The sequence below is a fragment of the Dreissena polymorpha genome, chromosome 5 (genome assembly GCF_020536995.1).
Source record: "Dreissena polymorpha isolate Duluth1 chromosome 5, UMN_Dpol_1.0, whole genome shotgun sequence".
Classification (NCBI taxonomy): Eukaryota; Metazoa; Mollusca; class Bivalvia; order Myida; family Dreissenidae; genus Dreissena; species Dreissena polymorpha.
In genome coordinates this window covers 119,924,735-119,946,891 of record NC_068359.1, presented here as the reverse complement: position 1 = coordinate 119,946,891, position 22,157 = coordinate 119,924,735, and the positions used below count along the sequence as shown (strand labels likewise).

The window sequence follows — 22,157 nt, the reverse complement described above, 5'->3', positions numbered from 1 at the left end:
GACATAAATGTAAACATAATTAATTTTTACAAAATACCCGACAACAACCGATTTAGTGTTAAAATTTCTGGGTACGTTTTAGTATATTTACCGTACCCAGGGTACGAGCCTTACTAACTGTATTATTATTATATCTCACTGACTACAAGGTACATTTACCTTGTTGTGTTTATCAACCTGGAATTTATGTAAACACCGGCTTTCTTTACTTTTATTTTTCATTCATTTGATTACGCAATTGTTGACGTACCTCGTGGAAAATTATTTGAATCTTTGGATTTTAATGGCGACAAGCTGGAAGTGTCAATTTATTTTAAAAACGAATCTAAGATTTTAAGTATTGTGTGTTTGTCATGCATAATTCAGTGTTTTCCAGAAAATTGAGTACCAGTTATATGGCCGGCAACTATGCAGTAAAACAAAAGCATTTATGACATTTACTTGATATATTTGGGAAAAGAAGCCGTCATGTAAATGTAAGAGTAAATGTAACCGGCAGAATCGCTGGCTGACGGTATTTAACGGTATTTAATAGTAAACTAAATCTCTACGACACGATTACAGCGTTGTAAAATTGTGTTTTGGGTGATAATGGTTAGTAATTCATACAAATGTTATTAAAAAATATTGTGCTTTAAAATTAATTTTGAGAATGGGATGGAAGATCAGAAAATGAAGAGCATACAGGGATGGAAATATGTGGTATCCCGTGAGCCCGGGGCAAGTAGATTTTGGCCTGGGCAACTCAATTTCAAAAGTTGGTAAACTTCTTTTTTTTAAATCTTAAAACAATTCAGTGCAATAAAAATTGAAAAACAATTGATCACCATGGATCAATACTAGTTAAATAACATTCATTATTTAGGAATAGGACATGACTCAATTCAGGCTCATAATAATACATCATGCATTGAACATGTGTATTGTCAGCAAATGTATATAATTATCTATTATTTTATTAAAAAAATGTATAATAATATTCACATGTTCATATTTCTGGGATCGTTATTCTTTATCTGGGCAACCAAAATACTAAAGATGGTTGCCCACAATAGCAAAAAGTTAGTTTCAATCCCTGGCATATCATTGTAACTTTATTAACCAGGTTTTCCGAAGGAAAAAACTGGTTATTAGATTGGCGAATGCGGGCGGGCTGGCGGGCTGGCTGGCTGGCTGGCGGGCTGGCGGAATAAGCTTGTCCGGGCCATAACTATGTCTTTCATTGTCAGATTTTAAAATCATTTGGCACATTTGTTCACCATCATTGGACGGTGTGTCGCGCGAAATAATTACGTCGATATCTCCAAGGTCAAGGTCACACTTTGAGTTCAAAGGTCAAAAATGGCCATAAATGAGCTTGTCCTGGCCATAACTATGTCATTCATTGTGAGATTTTAAAATCATTTGGCACATTTGTTCACCATCATGGGACGGTGTGTCCCACGAAAGAATCACGTCAATATCTCCAATGTCAAGGTCGCCACGACTAAAAATAGATTTAAAAAAAAAAAAAAAACTTACAAAGGGGGTTAATTTTTTTTGGTCATTTCAAAAGTTCAGTTTCAGTTTTCTCCCTTTATCAGATTTTTTTTTCACAATGAAAACCTGGTTTTGTGACAATTTTGTCCCTTGTTGTTTAACTGTATTGCATTAAAATTGTGATTGAGGTAAGCTTGTTGTTTATAGTATATTTAATTTTTAGCTCGACTATTATATATGAAATATATATAGTGGACCTATCCTACTCACCCCGGCGTAGGTGCGCGCATTGGAATGTTTGCGTACTACCTCGAATATATTTCCTATGTCCATTGACATATTGCTTTCATACATGTATTTTGCTTCTTAACCAACATGACCCCAATGTATAAACAAAAGCAGATAACTGTATCAAGCATTTTGTAACAATAATGGCCTTTTTTTCACTAAGAATAAGCATATAATTGATAAATCTATTTTAAAGTTTGCGTACCACCTTTAAATTGCCACAACTTTTTTATTATGCTCTCCCCAAATTTTTTAAGGGGGGAGCATATAGTCGCCGCTTCGTCTGTCCGTCCGTGCACAATTTTTGTCCGGGCTATTTCTCAGCAACTAATGACTGGAATTCAATTAAACTTAATGGGAAGCTTCACTACCAAGAGGAGACATGCTTATTATCAGCCGGTTCTGGTCAGATGATTTTTCACAGAGTTACAATGTATGGCCCTATGAAATTTTCCATTAACTGTACATATAACGCGATCTACCTGTTGGCGTATTCGTTATTACTGTGAAAAATCTAGTTTTTGATTAAATCACGAAAAAGTGGTGTTTTTTATTGCGCAATCGCTATAAACACGTGGCTTGGCCGGAAGTACATGTAGCCTTAATAGCAACCCCAAGACAATTCACCCCCAGGAGACAATTCACGGGCTACACAATTCAAATTAGATTTTTCATACCCCAATTTTTCGATTTTCGTAATCATTTTTGTCGTACCCAAATGTTTTTCGTACCCAAATTTGTTCGTACCTAAAAAAAAATCATACCCATTATTTTCGTACCCAAATGTTTTTCGTACCCAAATTTTTCGTACCCAATTTTTTGGTACCCAATTTTTTTCGTACCCCTTTTTTTTCGTGCCCAATTTTTTTCGTACCCATTTTTTTCGTACCTAAATTTTTGTTCGTACCAAATTTTTTTTCGTAACAATTTTTTTTTTCGTACCCATTTTTTTCGTACCCAAATGTTTTTTGTTCCCAATTGTTTTCATACCCAATTTTTTTTTTTGTACCCATTTTTTTCGTTCCCAAATGTTTTTCGTACCCAAATTTGTTGGTACCCATTTATTTTTTCGTACCAATCTTTTTCGTACCCAAATTTGTTCGTACCCAAATTTTTTTTCATACCCATTTTTTTCGTACCCAAATAAAAAAATTCGTACCCATTTTTTTAGTACCCAAATTTGTTTCGTACCCAGATTTTTTCGTACCCAAATTTTTATTTGTACCCATTTTTTTCGTACCCAAATAGTTTTGTACCCTATTTTTTTTTGTTTCCTTTATTTTTTCGTACTCTAATTTGTTTTCATAACCAAATTAGTTTTTTTTCCTGCCCATATTATGTTCGTAACCATTATTTCTTCGTACACAAATTTGTTCGTACCCAAATTTTTTCGTACCCATTTGTTCGTACTCAAATTTTTTTCGTACACAAATTTGTTCGTACCTAATTTTTTATTTGTACCCATTTTTTTCGTACCCAAATAGTTTTTCGTACCTTTATTTTGTTCGTACCCTTTTTTTTTCGTACTCAAATTTGTTTTCTAACCCAAATTTTTTTTTTTTCGTACCCACTGCCCACATATTTTTTCGTACCAATTTTTTATTTTGAAATAATCGATTTTCAATTTGATTTGAACTCTCCACTCATTCCATCCCGCGAAACCCTTAAGGTGTCGCAACTCTAGTATAGCAAAAGTTATTGCAAAATGTTAAAGTTGGCGCAAACAGACAGACAGACCAACAGACCAACAGACAGACAGGGCAAAAACAATATGTCCCCCACTACTATAGTGGGGGACATAAAAATTGCTAAACAAAACTAGTACCATGTATGGCGTGTATTATTATTTAACGTCAGATACAAATGTGTGACCTTAAAATTAATAGCTATTCAATAATTTTATCATTTTATATGATAAACACCTTTGACTGAGCATATATAGATAGATAGAAAAACCACACGCTGCACATATTACAGGCTTTTGTATTGCAGATATTTAATTTCTTCTTTGCATATTCAATTAATAAAAAAACTCAAATAGATGTCTATTCTTAGTTTGCTGTCTTATTGTACCCTCAAATTATAAATGTTTCTTCAATAATTGAATTTTCAGAAACCTCATTCTTTAAAAGAAATTTTCAAAGTTATTTGGTTAAAGCCACACATTTTGAAATGAAATACATGTTAATCAATACATAAAGATGCAATTTGAAAGTGTGCAAAATTGTCATTAAATCTATAGCATTACATGTGTATATTCTAATTGGCATAGATAAAATTAAATCTATAGCCTAGTTAGAAAATAATATATTATTGTTTAAATGGTACCGCTTTTAAACCAAAAGTAGGATTTGTAGACATATATGTCTATTTCGACAAATGCAATTATTTTTAAGTTTTAAAGCGCAAAAAAGACTGATTTCTACCTTGTAATCACCAGATATATTCTAAATGGCAAAGATAAAAATATGTTTATTATTTATACATAAATTTACTATGCCATGCAGTTAATTTTTAGGTGTGTGGCTTTAAGTCATTTACAAAGTTGAGCAAATATAATCATTTTTCTACAAATAAATCATCCTCTGAAGCCCCCACTGAGATTCAAACTCAGACCTCTTTCCTCTGTGAAGGAAAGTATTCTATCTTGAAATACAAGGGCATGTAAGAGGAAAGTTAGCTATTTTAAATCTATCAACAAATAGATTTGAACAATATTTATATGTTATTAAAATATGCAAACATCCCATAAGTTTATTTTTCACATGACCTTCAAAACAGAACAGACATCTCTGAATCTGCAATACATTACATTCTTAAGTGTTAACAAGGTAAATGTTACGACTAACAACAGACGACACACAAAAGGCGATCACAAAATCCAGAGTTTAAAAGAATTTACGATACACGAGATACGTATTTCATACTTTACAAGAGCGAAGGAGTCATAAAAAAACTTAATTTATTATTAGCAACACGCTTACCTCAATTTTAACTTAAACCCAATGCTTTAAACAATAAAGTTACAATGATATGAACTTCCATTTTCTGTTCTTCCTTCCCTTTCTCAAATTTTATTTAAAACCACACTATTTTTTAATTATAAAAGTATAAAATGCTAACCATTCTGACCTTAAACACAATATAGGAAACCGTACATCTAACTTGTCGTCATTAAAGTCCAGAGTTTACATGAAATTATGTTACACGAGATATGTATTTTTATACTACACTACGCGACCCGTGATTTTTGCCGCGATTCTCGCATCACCGCATGTACATGTAACATATATGTTTACACTTACATTATACATTGCAATAATAAAGCTTTTGTTGTTGTTGTATACAATGGGCGTATTAGCTAAAATACTCCCGTTCCGACATGAATTTGATGAAGTAATGTCGGAAGCTTTAACGGCTCCAAATTAATATAACAGCGCAGAATGATCATGCAATAATTATTGAACATAACATGTAAACATTATTTAATTATATTCCAGGCCCGAATACACTACCACTTTTCAAATTCCATATTGTTGCCATATACATGTAGCACTGTCTAAATTGAAAGTTGCATAGTGTTTTGTCATTGGTCGGTTATAATTACCTTGTTTCTCTATACATGGTATTTGATTTAGACAAAACTAATAATTTGGTAATTTACGAGAAATATGATATAAGCTTTTTAAATACGCTCGTCCCCCCGCATTATGCACTGTACTCTTTACACTTCTGAAAAATGGCGTAGCCATATGGTTGTGTTAATGAAATTCTCAAACATATTTACCGATATAAATGTTTAAGATTATTTTTTCGTAAGTGATGTTGTAATTATGTTAGATTATTTGATAATTGTGAACATTAGAAAAGCGTTATGTATACAGTTATCGATACAATTTGGTTTATATGCATGAATTGCTGAATCATCGATGTCACCGATATCCACTGCGATCATGGCGAATCACCGCAAACTGAGGGGAATCAGGGCGAAGATTATCTTGCTCTCGCACGACGGCAGAGTGACGAATCACGTGAAATCGCGGTGATTTTCCACTCAAAAAGCAAACTGTCCGCCTTGACTCCGCAAATTAGGCAACAATCACGGGTCTCGTAGTGTATACATTGTATATACAGAAGCGAAGGAGTCATAAAAAAACTAAATTTAGTATTAACGACACGCTTACATGTACATCAATTTTAACTTTAATCCTTTGCTTAAAACAATAAAGTTACAAAGATATGAACCTCCAATTTTGGTCATCCTTCTCTTTCTCAAAATTTATTAAAAACCACACTATTTTTTTTTTAATTTGTGTATCAATTCTAACCATTCTTACCTAAAACATGATTAACCCTTTCAGTGCGGGAACCGAATTTTGAAGGCCTTTGCAAACAGTTTGGATCCAGATGAGACGCCACAGAACGTTGCGTCTCATCAGGGTCCAAACTGTTTGCTATTCTGATAATATTCTTTGAAAAAAAATCGAAGAAAATGCTAATTTTAGAAATTCAGCAGACGACATTTTAGCAGACAACAAATTTCCCAGCATGCAAAGGGTTAAGGAAACCGAAATCTTTACGCAGCGAGTTATTTATTCTTATGGAAGATTAAATTATGCATGACAAAAATACAATCGGAAATATTTTTACAATCTTTTGATGCTTTAAAAAATATTTTACTGTTAAATAAAATAACACGTCTGACTTGTCGTCATTAAAATCCAGAGTTTTAATGAAATTACGTTACACGAGATACGCATTTCATACCATATTAGAGCAAAGGAGACATAAAAACTTAATTAGGTATAAGCAACACGCTTACCTAAATTTAAACTTTAATCCAATTCTTACAACAATAAAGTTGCAAGATACAGTAACATGCATGCACTTCCATTTTCTGTGATTTTTTTGCGTTCCATTTCTCAAAATTTATTTACAACCACACTAATTCTTAATTACATTTGTATCAAATGCTTAACATAACAAAGCCGTAATCCTGTCGCTGTAAGTTATTTTATTCCTATGAAAATTTAAATTATGCATGGCAAACACAAAATCCAAAATAATTTTGGATTCTTTCTATGCTTTAAAACATATTTAACTGCACGACTGACTTGTAGTCATTACAATCCAGAGTTTAAATGAAAATACGCCACACGAGATATAGCTGTATTTCATATCAATTCATGTGTGCTGAACAAAGGGGCAATTATACACTAGGCTTACAATGCTTAAACCAAAAGGTTCCAAATTGTTGCAAACAAATAAATTAAACATTCACATTTACCAATTATAATTACAAGCTATTTGTTTTTGTTCTGCTATAAATTGTGGTGTGGTCAACCTATGAGAGAATCAGGTGAACCACTGCCCTAATCAGAAATCAGTATGAATTAATGTTACTCAGCTTTTCATATTCTACTAATTATTAATTAAATTAAAAAATTAAATCTTGACAGAACCTTGTCAAGTTGACGATGCTTATAATTTGAGAAGTTAATGATTTATAATCATCGAGGGGGGTATTCCAGACGTAAAACATTGCATCATTTCATGGAAAACAGCTGCACAACTGTATGCGAAAAGGTAAAACAGTATATTCTATCGAGAACTAACTTGCATAGCAACGTCCGAAATGTGCATACTCCGACATCTATTTCGATATTTATAAATTCAAGATATAACGTTAACTGAACTGTTGTACAGAAATCAAACTATAAAACTTGTGTTTTGATAAAAAAAAAAATAAGCAAAGCAAACCAAAAAAACTTACCCTTTTAACGGCAAAACAATTAATTTATCCAATATTCAACACATGTATTTCCATTCAAATTATGCCATTGTCCTTGAACTTTTACGGTTGATTGTCGTTTCGTGCAACTACCAGTTCGTGCCACTAATATGTGTGTTGTTTATTTTTCAAGGTAAGTTTCGTAATAAATAAATGTGTTTGAAAACTTTCTCGCATGGTAATGGTATATAAAATTCAACTCATCGGACAAAGTCAAGAACACAATGACACCAAGTTTTCTGAACAACCGTACATAGCGCAAAATGCGGGAGCCGCGTGATGTCTATTTCCATATCCACGGGTGTGTTTATGTCAAATGCTAGTGTTTTTCAATAGATCGTATACTTATCTAAAAAACGGCGAAGTAGCGTTCACTTTAATTATTTTGATGATGTTATTTTGTAAATACTTTCTCGCGTTCTTTTCTAACGTTCATTGGCAGCCATTTTGATTGTTGGTTGTATACTTCCGAAATTATATGTTTTAATGACTCTCAAAAATGTTTTTAGTGCAGAAATTGTAGTTTTAAGTATCGATTTCTCGGTTTTATTTTATATATTTTGTTAACTTATTTGCGTTTAAATTTGATTGTTTGTTGTTTACTTGCGAACTATTTTTCATGTGTACGCTAGTGGATATGTAATCAGGTTACCATATTTACATCAATGAAATTTAACTGTTGTTTGTTTTTGTTTGTTTTGTTAATATTTTCTAAACGGGTTCAGCTTCGTATGTTAAACGCAATATGAACTTATTTATTAATTTGGGAATAAAATCGCAATATGTATTAATTAAAATCAAATTTGAAGTTTCTATCGCGTGAATTGTCTCCTTGGGTTGAATTGTGTTTGGGTTGCTATTAACGCTATTAACGCTTCCGGCGAGAACTCATTTTATAGCGATTGCGCAATAAAAAACACCACTTTTTCGTAATTTTATCAAAAACTGGACTTTTCCCAGATATGACGAATACGCCATCGTGTAGATCGAGTTCTGGTCCATATACATGTCAAATTTCAGCACAAGTGTTGGGCCAGTTTTCAAGACTCCCAAATCGCTGCTATACGCTGGAGCTTAACGAATTTTAGCCCCCTTTATCATTCGTTCGATTGAACGTCATCAATGATGACGTCCAATACATCACTCATTCCATATTTGGAGTTTTTCAAATGGAAATAAGTCATGTGGTGTTTGTACTATTATTACTGATAAAAATATTATTTGCCATAGTTTTCAAACTGATTATGATGGTCGTTTTATATATGCAGATGTTGAGTTTGTAAACACAAATTTCAGGGTATGTAATATTTATGCTCCAAATGCCCCTGGAGATAGAAATAATTATTTTTCCTCCATTAAGAAATATTTGGTTAGTTCTTATCATCTAGTTGTTATTGGAGATTTCAATTTTGTTTTGAATCCTAAGTTAGATAAATCAGGGGGAGATACTGATAGACTTGCTATTGGCTGTGCTGTTTTCAAACATATAATTGATAAATATAAATTAAAAGATGTCTTTAGACATTTGTATCCTAAACAAACCACTACAACATGGAGTAGAATATCTATTAAAAAAGAATTAATTAGTTGTAGACTAGATAGGATTTATGTGTCGAATTTATTAATTGGTAATTGTATTGAGTCTTCCATTAAACCTTGCATTTATTCAGACCATGATTTTGTAAATGTAATTATTAATCTAAACAACTTTAATGAAACAATTTCTATTGGAAATTCCTATTGGAAATTAAATAATTCAATTTTAAATGATGATGAATTTATTTCAGCCTTTGAGTTTTATTTTAAAATAATAAGTAGAACGGAAGATATTACTTTAGATTGGTGGGATGGAATTAAAAATAAAATAAAAGAATTTTGTATCGATTACTCTAAATCAAAGAAATCTAATGCATACAAAGAAATAAAACTATTAATTTAAACTTACCATAATTCACAAGATATTGAAGAAAAAATTAACATTAAAAATCAACTTGAAAATTTACAAAATAATATATATGATGGTTCCTACATAAGAAGCAAAATTAATATGCTGAATAGCAATGAAAATGCTTCAAATTATTTTCATGATAAAGAATTTCAAAATGGTATTAATAAAACTATAACTCATATAATAGATGATGGTATGGACAAGAAATCATCACATGATATTTTAAAAACTTTTCATTCATTTTATGAAAATTTGTATACTGATGAACCTGTTGACCCTTCTTTAAACTCTAAGTTTTTAAATAACCTACCTAAAAATTCCAATGTTGATAATGCTATGTTAAGCCAACCACTTACTCTGGATGAGATTTTCTCTACATTAAAGGAAATGGATCATACTAAGTCTCCAGGAAGTGATGGACTTACTTCTTTGATATATGTTAAATTTTTTCATCTGTTTGGTGATATTTTATTGTATTTATTTAATACTTGTTTTGAATGTGGCCATATGTCAGAATCACAAAAATTATCTTATATAACATTACTTTGCAAAGATAACAGTAATAAAACATCTGTTAAAAATTATAGACCAATTTCACTTTTGAATATTGATAGGAAGATTTTGTCAAAGGTTTTGGCCACACGATTAGGAAAGGTTTTGCCCTCTATTATTGGAATAACTCAAACATGTTCAATACCTGGGAGAACTATTTTTGATAATATTCATTTACTTCGTAATATAATAAGTTATGTCGAGCAGAAAAACCTAACAGATTGTTTTATCTGCTTGGACCAGGAGAAGGCCTTCGACCGTGTGTCATGGCCTTTTCTGTTTAGCACCCTTCAATCATTTGGCTTTAATGACTCTTTTATACATTGGATTAAGGTCTTGTATCAAGACATAAGGTCATCTGTCATTGTAAATGGACATATTTCTGAGCCATTTGCATTGACAAGATCAGTCCGTCAGGGCTGTTCTTTATCACCTCTCCTTTATGTTTTATGTTTAGAGCCTTTTGCTAAGGTTATTCAAGATGACCCACATATAAATGGTATCAAAACTCCTGGTGGAAAGTTTCATGTGAAAATGTCCCTTTATGCTGATGACAATACCACCTGTCTATCAGATGAAAAGTCAATTTCCTTATTTTTTAAACATGTGTCAGACTTTGAAAAGGTTTCGGGGTCAAGGGTAAATTATAAGAAAAGCTGTGGAATGTTTTTGGGGAAATGGAAGTCAAGGTCTGATCATCCTTTCGGCATTTCTTGGGGAAAAAAATGCAAGTTATTAGGTTACAGGTTTGGTTATGATTTAACAGATGATGATTTATTTCATGATTTATTATCTAATTTTGAAAGAATTCTTAATTTATGGAAATCTCGTGGTAAATCGTATAAGGGTAAAAGTTCGATTTTGAACACATTTGTATTTTCAAAACTTATATATTTTATACAAGCCCAAATTGTACCTAGTCATTATATAAACATGTTTCAAAAACGTTGCTTCAACTTTATATGGGGCAGAAAATTAGAGCCTATATCCCGCAAAACATTGTATTCACACATGTTAAAAGGTGGACTTAATGTTCCAAATTTAGAATTAAAAATCCATTCATTCTATCTATGTCATATTTTTAAAATAATTAATAACTACAATACTCCTTGGGTAGAATTTGCTGTTTATTGGACAGGTTTGCAATTGAAGAAATATAATCCTTCAATTGCATCTAATAATATTCCTCATAGTGGAATTATTACCCCTTTTTATGTTAAATGTTTAAGTGTATTTACAGATTTTGTGGAAAACTGTAAATCAAATGTTAATTCTCTCTGGACTGTTAAAGAGATTTATAATTACTTTATTGAAAATATGAATATTGAACCAAAATGTGTAAGGGATTGTAAATTTGTAGATTTTAATAATAGCTTTAAAAATGTTTTTTCAAGTGCAGTAGATCCTGAGTGTAGGAACACATGTTTTTCCATTGTTCATAATGCTCTTTTAACCAACCAATATCTTTTTTCAAGAAATATGATAAGATCTAGTAAATGCACATTTTGTTCGAAACCAGAAACTATAGATCATTTATTTGTTGAGTGTTATATTTCTACATCTATAAATAAAGTCGTATTATTTTTAATGCATGTATTAACTGCAGACAATCATAAACTGTCTCTCAAACAATTTCATTATCTTAATCTTGATAATTCATATGATAAGGAAATTAATTATGTTTTTCTTATTCTGCTGTCGGAGTCAAGACAAATAATTTGGAGAACTAGAAATGATGTACAATTTGACAAAAGACTGTTTAGTCCATTTGATCTTATTTGCAAACTTATTTATAGATTAAAATATCGCATTTTATTAGATTTTGAAAGATTTCCATCTGAGAAATTTGAATTAATATGGGGTAATTATTGTGACGTTAATGCAAATAAAAAAGTTGAGTTTAGATTAGACTTGAATCCTGCAATTTATGCTAACATTTAGTGTTATGATTGAAATATGTATATTAAGTTTCTCTCTGCTGTTTTGTGCTTTCTCTCTGATTTCAGGATGGCAGCTGCGGGGCCGTTAGTGGCTGTTACTCGGGTTGTCATCCTGGATCAGAGAGGGAACGTGACAGTGTTAATTTTGTGTGAAGAAGTTTTTGTGAATTGTATATTGTAAATTGTATTATTGCATCATCTCTTATATCATCAGTATTCCTATGAATCATTTCAATCATTGTTTCATATATTATGTAACCCAGTGTTGGGCTCATCTCATTTCACTCATTGAACTTCATTATCACTCATTTTTCATCACTATGTATTTCGACATACCATTAACACATTTTCATCCATGTAGGTCATAGGATACTTGACTAACCTTTCCTTAAGTAAAGAGGCTTTTTCCAATTGATTCGTTAATATACATTTATTGTTACATAATTATTTCCGGCTTGGCCGGATGGTGGGGCTGGGGCGGGTGAGGTGTGGTACTGAAGGCTCTCACGTGCTTCAGCTCCATCATCTGGTTTCAGCTGTAGACTTCTTGACATGTTCCTGGCGGACCATCACTGGGGGTGCTCGGGCATGACCTGGGGTGGTTCGCTGGGAGCACCTTTTTTCTTTTTGTTTGAAGTGTGATTTGTTAGCATTTATATTAAATAAAACAACCTCCTTATCATTGTACTAATTAAGATCCGCTACATTTAGGTCGGTGACTTTTTATTTGTTAAAACCGTTTCACTATTTCTCTAATTCTATATAATATCTATTTCATTATCTACGTGCAGACGTGAAAAGACTGTTACAAATTATATATTGATACATAAAACGTGCAGACGGTAAAAAGACTGTGTGTATCAATTAATTATTAAATAATTAGTTTTCTTCTTTCCTTACTATTGATAAATATTATTTAAAGTCACCTTATATAAATTCATTTAATTTCTTTAAAGCGGATACTTGGGGCGTTTTACACCCCAATTATGTGATAAATAAATTTTATGAAAAAGAAAAAAAAAATTCGCCTTTTACTAAAGATTTCCGTGCAGTGGAACATTCAATGAGTCTATAGACTTATTTCTCAAGTCCTGTTAATTCAGGATATGCGATAATGTGTCAATACATAAACCTTGGTGGCAGCTAGGCACCCGAGTCTAAATATATTGTTTGTTCTAAAAAATATTGAACGCTTCACGAATTTGCGTGTCATCCTTGCGCAGGGGCCATGCTAATCTTCTCAGTATCGTTCCAATTTTAGTATATGTACTGCCGAAGCAGTACGAAAAAGGACGTTGCCATAATGCTGTATATATGTGTTGCTATCTGATGTACACTTTTGCAGGTTCAAATGCGCGCTAAAATGCCCGTATGCGTGTGTTCCGCCTCAGATACTTACCTAGAGGTATTTCGGCCGGCAGTGTATATTCGCTTTCTACGGTCGCAGCGTACTAGGATACGCGAATGAGATGCCGACATCGTTTCAATCGCGTGCAACGGAACAGAAGAGCGCAGCTGTGAATGGTAAATGTTAAACATTGCGACGCACTGTACTAATTTTACCAGTCTATTTTTAGCCACGACGTATTGTGTTTTCCGAACAAAAGCTGTACGTATACAATAGCTTCACTATTAATAGCGTTTTCCAGCTAATAGCTGTGCGTTTACAATGGCTTCACTATTAAGGTCGGTCATAATATACTAAATAGTTTCCCTGTATAATTCAATGTAAAAGCGCGACAACTTTAAGCGAAAATAAGTGCAACATTTTGCACATAGAGACCCCATAACAATACCTTTTCTTAAAGGCCATTCTAAGCGGAATCGATTTATGCAATAAAAAAGGTAGCCATGTTCAAACCAAGCAAGAACTTGACACGAATCAAAATCGACTGTTTTTGCAACTTTTGTTTTCGGCCGTTTCTTAGTGGCATGTAACCTTTTTCAGTGCACTGCTTTACTATAGTCTTAAAGTTTATCATATTTCAGGGATTCAGTAGTGAACACCTATTCATGCCCTACCATTATCTCCGAAAGATAAAACCCGAACGATAGTTTAAAGTGTAAAGCATGCCTTCCTGTCAACTATGATATTTTTTTTAGAGAGTACAGCCCTACATGAAACGATTATTTAGTATACTGTAACCTTAATAGGAACTCTCGTGATTGGCGTTCGTAGCGGAACACTGCAGAGCGTAACCTGCGAGCTGATATACAGGTTCAGTACATCAACCAATGCACGGGCGTTCCCTCTTTAACAACTCTGGTTTCACTACAGTCACGAAAAAATCGTGGCTTTAGTGATCCGTTGGTCGTTTTTTCATAAACGAGCGATTTTGAGTAGTAAAAATAGCAGTGATTAGTAGCAATTTTAGACCGCTGGATGGAAATGAAATTTGCGATAGGATTCTACAGAGGACTGTCAAAATACAGGGCCAACGTGGATCTTCTCTTGTGAACATTATCAATTTGATAAGGAGTCTCGGGGTCACGGAGAATGATGTTGATGCGGTCTCCAGTAACCTACCGGGTTCGATGGCATATGACGTGGTCTTCACAGAGCCAGATAAGTTGACTTCCTTTCTTGCTAGTATGAAATCGGATGAAACGGTTTTTCAGAAACTAAGATACAAATTTGAGTCGTATGGGAGCCAAGTAGTGCACATTAGAGTACATTGGCTGCCCATTTTCATAGGAAATAAGATTCTGGAAGATTTTTTCTCTCAGTTTGGTAAAGTGTTGAAGATTGAGCTTGAAAAACTAACTGTCCAAGATTTTGTGACATTTTCGGGAGTGCGAATTGTAACTGTTGAAATGCCGCAGCAATCAAAGAACAAAATACCACATGTGGTTAATTTTGAATGTGGCAACAAGGCCCTGTTGACAATGCGGGGACGGCCTCCTTTGTGCTTGAGGTGCATGCCGCTCGGGCACGTGGGGAGGGACTGTCCCGGCAAGGTCATCAGGCCGACAGTCTCTCTTTCAGTTGGAAAACAGGCCTCGGAGGTGGCGAAGCCTGTTGAGGATACAGGTTCTGTATCGACGTGGACGGATGTGGCCCGGAAGGGGAAGAAGGCGAAGAAGGCCCCCGAGACGCAGGACGCGGCCCCTGCTACTTCTCCTCCCGGTGACCAGACGCCATCTCCAGTCACTTTAGAAATGCCAGTGGTTGAGACCAAGGAAATGGAAGTAAGTGAGGGAACTTCAAAACGGAAATTAGAGACAGAGGAGGAATTTACCCCAATGCCCCGTAACAGGGTAGTTAGTGGGGTCGAACAAGTTGAGAGTGGGGGGATAGATATGTCTGACATGCTATCTCAAGATTCCATCTATGATGTTATGTTGGCGACTCAGTCCCCCCATAGAATGTAGTGTTTGTATTGATTGGACTCATAAATGGACTTGATTGTTGCACAACGGATTGCTTTATATTAAAAATGGCCTGGAAACAAACCGCATGCTTTATGGACTTCGAAATTGCTTATTCCTTTTTCTACATCTATGTAGTTATTCATATAGTTAATTGCACTATTCCCAGAAGTGTTAAAGGTCTAAAAATATGTAAGCATAAATACATTTATGTAAATATATATATATATTATATTGCACTTTTGCCATAAAATGTTTAAACATTGTAAAACTCTACATGAATATATACATGTTTGAACATGTTTCAGTTCTATCCAGTCTTTTTGTGTACACATTTGTTAATATGTGTGGGATTATCTCTCCTTCTATAAACATGTTTTTCTCGTACACATTTTGTTTAAACCAGTTTCAGACTATTTTGTCTTACGGTCTCGATTTATCTCACAAATATATTTCGTCTGCTTTATTTCTTAGCTGCCAATGCTCGTGTATCCCGCCCCGCTTTTATTTTTCTATCGACTGCTTATTTGCACGTAGTCTGAATGTTCGCTATTAATCTTTTTCGATTCACTTCTATCCGTATGCTAAAGTTTATTATCACTGCTCCAATAGAATTAAATGCCCGATAACGTTTATTTTGTGGGCGCAGCCATCTTTAATTGTACATGCACTTTCCTTGATTATTTCTAGCTCATGTAATGTCTGTCCTGTATGTTTCGGTGTAATGGATAGTGTTCTAAAAATAATTTACATTTTTAAAACGTCGGTGTCGTTCATTGTGCAAGTTATGTTTTAGATTATTTCAAAACTTACAAGAATGTCTTTAATAATACATAGTATTAACATAAATGGATTTAGATCCAGAAAAAAACAGCAGTATATTAAAGATTACATTTTGCAAAATAAGCCTGCCATTTTATGTATACAGGAAACACATATAAACATTTACTCCAAAGCCAAAGATGTAGAAAATTTTATCTCCAAAGATTATAAATATATTTGGAGTTTTTCAAATGGAAATAAGTCATGTGGTGTTTGTACTATTATTACTGATAAAAATATTATTTGCCATAGTTTTCAAACGGATTATGATGGTCGTTTTATATATGCAGATGTTGAGTTTGTAAACACAAATTTCAGGGTATGTAATATTTATGCTCCAAATGCCCCTGGAGATAGAAATAATTATTTTTCCTCCATTAAGAAATATTTGGTTAGTTCGTATCATCTAGTTGTTATTGGAGATTTCAATTTTGTTCTGAATCCTAAGTTAGATAAATCAGGGGGAGATACTGATAGACTTCCTATTGGCTGTGCTGTTTTCAAACATATAATTGATAAATATAAATTAAAAGATGTCTTTAGACATTTGTATCCTAAACAAACCACTACAACATGGAGTAGAATATCTATTAAAAAAGAATTAATAAGTTGTAGACTAGATAGGATTTATGTGTCGAATTTATTAATTGGTAATTGTATTGAGTCTTCCATTAAACCTTGCATTTATTCAGACCATGATTTTGTAAATGTAATTATTAATTTAAACAACTCTAATGAAACCATTTCTATTGGAAATTCCTATTGGAAATTAAATAATTCAATTTTAAATGATGATGAATTTATTTCAGCCTTTGAGTTTTATTTTAAAATAATAAGTAGAACGGAAGATATTACTTTAGATTGGTGGGATGGAATTAAAAATAAAATAAAAGAATGTTGTATTGATTACTCTAAATCAAAGAAATCTAATGCATACAAAGAAATAAAACTATTAATTAAAACTTACCATAATTCACAAGATATTGAAGAAAAAATTAATATAAAAAATCAACTTGAAAATTTACAAAATAAAATATATGATGGTTCCTACATAAGAAGCAAAATTAATATGCTGAATAGCAATGAAAATGCTTCAAATTATTTTCATGATAAAGAGTTTCAAAATGGTATTTATAAAACTATAACTCATATAATAGATGATGGTATGGACAAGAAATCATCACATGATATTTTAAAAACTTTTCATTCATTTTATGAAAATTTGTATACTGATGAACCTGTTGACCCTTCTTTAAACTCTAAGTTTTTAAATAACCTACCTAAAATGTCCAATGATGATGATGCTATGTTAAGCCAACCTCTTACTCTGGATGAGATTTTCTCTACATTAAAGGAAATGGATCATACTAAGTCTCCAGGAAGTGATGGACTTACTTCTTTGATATATGTTAAATTCTTTCATCTGTTTGGTGATATTTTATTGTATTTATTTAATACTTGTTTTGAATATGTCAGAATCACAAAAATTATCTTATATAACATTACTTTGCAAAGATAACAGTAATAAAACATCTGTTAAAAATTATAGACCAATTTCACTTTTGAATATTGATAGGAAGATTTTGTCAAAGGTTTTGGCCACACGATTAGGAAAGGTTTTGCCCTCTATTATTGAAATAACTCAAACATGTTCAATACCTGGGAGGACTATTTTTGATAATATTCATTTACTTCGTAATATAATAAGTTATGTCGAGCAGAAAAACCTAACAGCTTGTTTTATCTGCTTGGACCAGGAGAAGGCCTTCGACCGTGTGTCATGGCCTTTTCTGTTTAGCACTCTTCAATCATTTGGCTTTAATGACTCTTTTATACATTGGATTAAGGTCTTGTATCAAGACATAAGGTCATCTGTCATTGTAAATGGACATATTTCTGAGCCATTTGCATTGACAAGATCAGTCCGTCAGGGCTGTTCTTTATCACCTCTCCTTTATGTTTTATGTTTAGAGCCCTTTGCTAAGGTTATTCAAGATGACCCACATATAAATGGTATCAAAACTCCTGGTGGAAAGTTTGATGTGAAAATGTCCCTTTATGCTGATGACAATACCACCTGTCTATCAGATGAAAAGTCAATTTCCTTATTTTTCGCTCATCTATTTTTTGAAAAAAAATTATGAGCTATTGTCATCACCTTGGCGTCGGCGTCGGCGTCCGGTTAAGTTTTGCGTTTAGGTCCACTTTTCTCAGAAAGTATCAATGCTATTGCATTCAAACTTGGTACACTTACTTACTATCATGAGGGGACTGGGCAGGCAAAGTTAGATAACTCTGGCATGCATTTTGACAGAATTATGTGCCCTTTTTATACTTAGAAAATTGAAAATTTTGGTTAAGTTTTGTGTTTAGGTCCATTTTATTCCTTAAGTATCAAAGCTATTGCTTTCATACCTGCAACACTTACTAACTATCATAAGGGGACTGTGCAGGGAAAGTTATGTAACTCTGACTGGCATTTTGACAGAATTATGTGCCCTTTTTATACTTAGAAAATTGAAAATTTGGTTAAGTTTTGTGTTTTGGTGCACTTTATTCCTACAGTATCAAAGCTATTGCTTTCATACTTGCAACACTTATTAACTATCATAAGGGGACTGTGCAGGCAAAGTTATGTAACTCTGACTGGCATTTGGACGGAATTATGGGCCCTTTATACTTAGAAAATTGAGTTTTGTGTTTTGGTCCACTTTACCCCTAAAGTATCATAGATATTGCTTTCATACTTGGAACACTTGCAAACTATCATAAGGGGACAGTAAAAGGACAAGTTGCATAACTCTGGTTGTCATTTTTATGGAATTATGGCCCTTTTTTGACTCGGTAACTTTGAATATATGGTTAAATTTTGTGTTTCGATCCACTTTACTTCTAAAGTATCAAGGTTATTGCTTTCAAACTTCAAATACTTTCATGCTATCATGAGGTTACTGTACCTGGCAAGTTGAATTTTACCTTGACCTTTGAATTACCTTGACTCTCAAGGTCAAATTATTAAATTTTGCTAAAATTGCCATAACTTCTTTATTTATAATTAGATTTTATTGATACTTTGACAAAACAACTCCTACCTGACATACCACAATAGACTCCACCCAAACCATCCCCCCACGCCCTCCCCCCCTCCCCCCCCCGAATACCCCCCCCCAAATCCCCCCCCTCCCATTTTTTTTTAAAGATCATTTCACAAATGACCACCACACCCTCACACTATTCCCCACCCCCACCCCCCACCCCCCCCCAAATTTTTTTTTTGAAACGGTTAAAAAACACCAATATTTATTTTTATTATTTTATTTTTGAAATACCGTCCAACCATCGCCTCCTCTTCACTCCATCCCTCCCTCCTTTGTGATTGAAATTGAGAGTCCCTTCACCTTTAAAAAGAAAATAGATGAGCGGTCTGCACCCGCAAGGCGGTGCTCTTGTTTAAACATGTGTCAGACTTTGAAAAGGTTTCGGGGTCAAGGGTAGATTATAAGAAAAGCTGTGGAATGTTTTTGGGGAAATGGAAGTCAAGGTCTGATCATCCTTTCGGCATTTCTTGGGGAAAAAATTGCAAGTTATTAGGTTACAGGTTTGGTTATGATTTAACAGATGATGATTTATTTCATGATTTATTATCTAATTTTGAAAGAATTCTTAATTTATGGAAATCTCGTGGTAAATCGTATAAGGGTAAAAGTTCGATTTTGAACACATTTGTATTTTCAAAACTTATATATTTTATACAAGCTCAAATTGTACCTAGTCATTATATAAACATGTTTCAAAAACGTTGCTTCAACTTTATATGGGGCAGAAAATTAGAGCCTATATCCCGCAAAACATTGTATTCACACATGTTAAAAGGTGGACTTAATGTTCCAAATTTAGAATTAAAAATCCATTCATTCTATCTATGTCATATTTTTAAAATAATTAATAACTACAATACTCCTTGGGTAGAATTTGCTGTTTATTGGACAGGTTTGCAATTGAAGAAATATAATCCTTCAATTGCATCTAATAATATTCCTCATAGTGAAATTATTCCCCCTTTTTATGTTAAATGTTTAAGTGTATTTACAGATTTTGTGGAAAACTGTAAATCAAGTGTTAATTCTCTCTGGACTGTTAAAGAGATTTATAATTACTTTATTGAAAATATGAATATTGAACCAAAATGTGTAAGGGATTGTAAATCTGTAGATTTTAATAATAGCTTTAAAAATGTCTTTTCCAGTGCAGTAGATCCTGAGTGTAGGAACACATGTTTTTCCATTGTTCATAATGCTCTTTTAACCAACCAATATCTTTTTTCGAGAAATATGATAAGATCTAGTAAATGCACATTTTGTTCGAAACCAGAAACTATAGATCATTTATTTGTTGAGTGTTATATTTCTACATCTATAAATAAAGTCGTATTATTCTTAATGCATGTATTAACTGCAGACAATCATAAACTGTCTCTCAAACAATTTCATTATCTTAATGTTGATAATTCACACGATAAGGAAATTAATTATGTTTTTCTTATTCTGCTGTCGGTGTCAAGACAAATAATTTGGAGAACTAGAAATTATGTAAAATTTGACAAAAAACGGTTTAGTCCATTTGATCTTTTTTGCAAACTTATTTATAGATTAAATATCGTATTTTATTAGATTTTGAAAGATTTCCATCTGAAAAATTTGAATTAATATGGGGTAATTATTGTGACGTTAATGCAAATAAAAAAGTTGAGTTTAGATTAGACTTGAATCCTGCAATTTATGCTAACATTTAGTGTTATGATTGAAATATGTATATTAAGTTTCTCTCTGCTGTTTTGTGTTTTCTCTCTGATTTCAGGATGGCAGCTGCGGGGCCGTTAGTGGCTGTTACTCGGGTTGTCATCCTGGATCAGAGAGGGAACGCGACAGTGTTAATTTGTGTGAAGAAGTTTTTGTGAATTGTATATTGTAAATTGTATTATTGCATCATCTCTTTTATCATCAGTATTCCTATGAATCATTTCAATCATTGCTTCATATATTATGTAACCCAGTGTTGGGCTCATCTCATTTCACTCATTGAACTTCATTATCACTCATTTTTCATCACTATGTATTTCGACAGACCATTAACACATTTTCATTCATGTAGGTCATAGGATACTTGACTGACCTTTCCTAAAGTAAAGAGGCTTTTTCCAATTTATTCGTTCATATACATTTATTGTTTCATAATTATTTCCGGCTTGGCCGGATGGTGGGGCTGGGGTCGGTGAGGAGTGGTACCGAAGGCTCTTACGTGCTTCAGCTCCATCATCTGGTTTCAGCTGTAGACTTCTTGACATGTTCCTGGCGGACCATCACGGGGGGTGCTCGGGCATGACCTGGGGTGGTTCGCTGGGAGCACCTTTTTTTTTTTTTTTGAAGGGTGATTTGTTAGCATTTATATTGAAGAAAAACAACCTCTTTATCATTTTACTAATTAAGATCCGCTACATTTAGGTCGGTGACTTTTTATTTGTTAAAACCGTTTCACTATTTCTATAATTCTATATATCTATTTCATTATCTACGTGCAGACGTGAACAGACTGTTACAAATTATATATTAACACATAAAACGTGCAGACGGTAAAAAGACTGTGTTTATTAATTAATTATAAAATAATTAGTTTTCTTCTTCCCTTACTATTGTTAAATATTATTTAAAGTCACCTTGTACTGTATGAAATCATTTAATTTCTTTTAAGCGGATACTTGGGGCGTTTTACACCCCAATTATGTGATAAATAAATTTTATGAAAAAGAAAAAAAATTCGCCTTTTACTAAAGATTTCCGTGCAGTGGAACATTCAATGAGTCTATAGACTTATTTCTGAAGTCCTGTTAATTCAGGATATGCGATAATGTGTCAATACATAAACCTTGGTGGCAGCTAGGCACCCGAGTCTAAATATATTGTTTGTTCTA

The 22,157-nt window shown here is 33.0% G+C and overlaps 1 protein-coding gene and 1 non-coding gene across 2 annotated transcripts in view; one reads left to right on the top strand and one right to left on the bottom strand.

Annotated features, from left to right (window-relative positions):
* LOC127881080 (uncharacterized) overlaps positions 1-13,004 on the top strand; it is a 35,578-nt gene extending 22,574 nt beyond the window's left edge. Inside the window, exon 2 of the mRNA XM_052428704.1 lies at positions 12,065-13,004. Coding sequence (XP_052284664.1) covers positions 12,065-12,151 — 87 coding nt within the window. The 3' untranslated portion in view covers positions 12,152-13,004. The remainder of the gene's footprint in view (positions 1-12,064) is intronic.
* A 172-nt stretch (positions 13,005-13,176) lies between these two features.
* On the bottom strand, positions 13,177-13,282 carry LOC127832835 (U6 spliceosomal RNA). Its single transcript, XR_008027184.1, has one exon. It is a non-coding gene; the product is annotated as a U6 spliceosomal RNA (small nuclear RNA).
* Between the last annotated feature and the right edge of the window lie 8,875 nt (positions 13,283-22,157).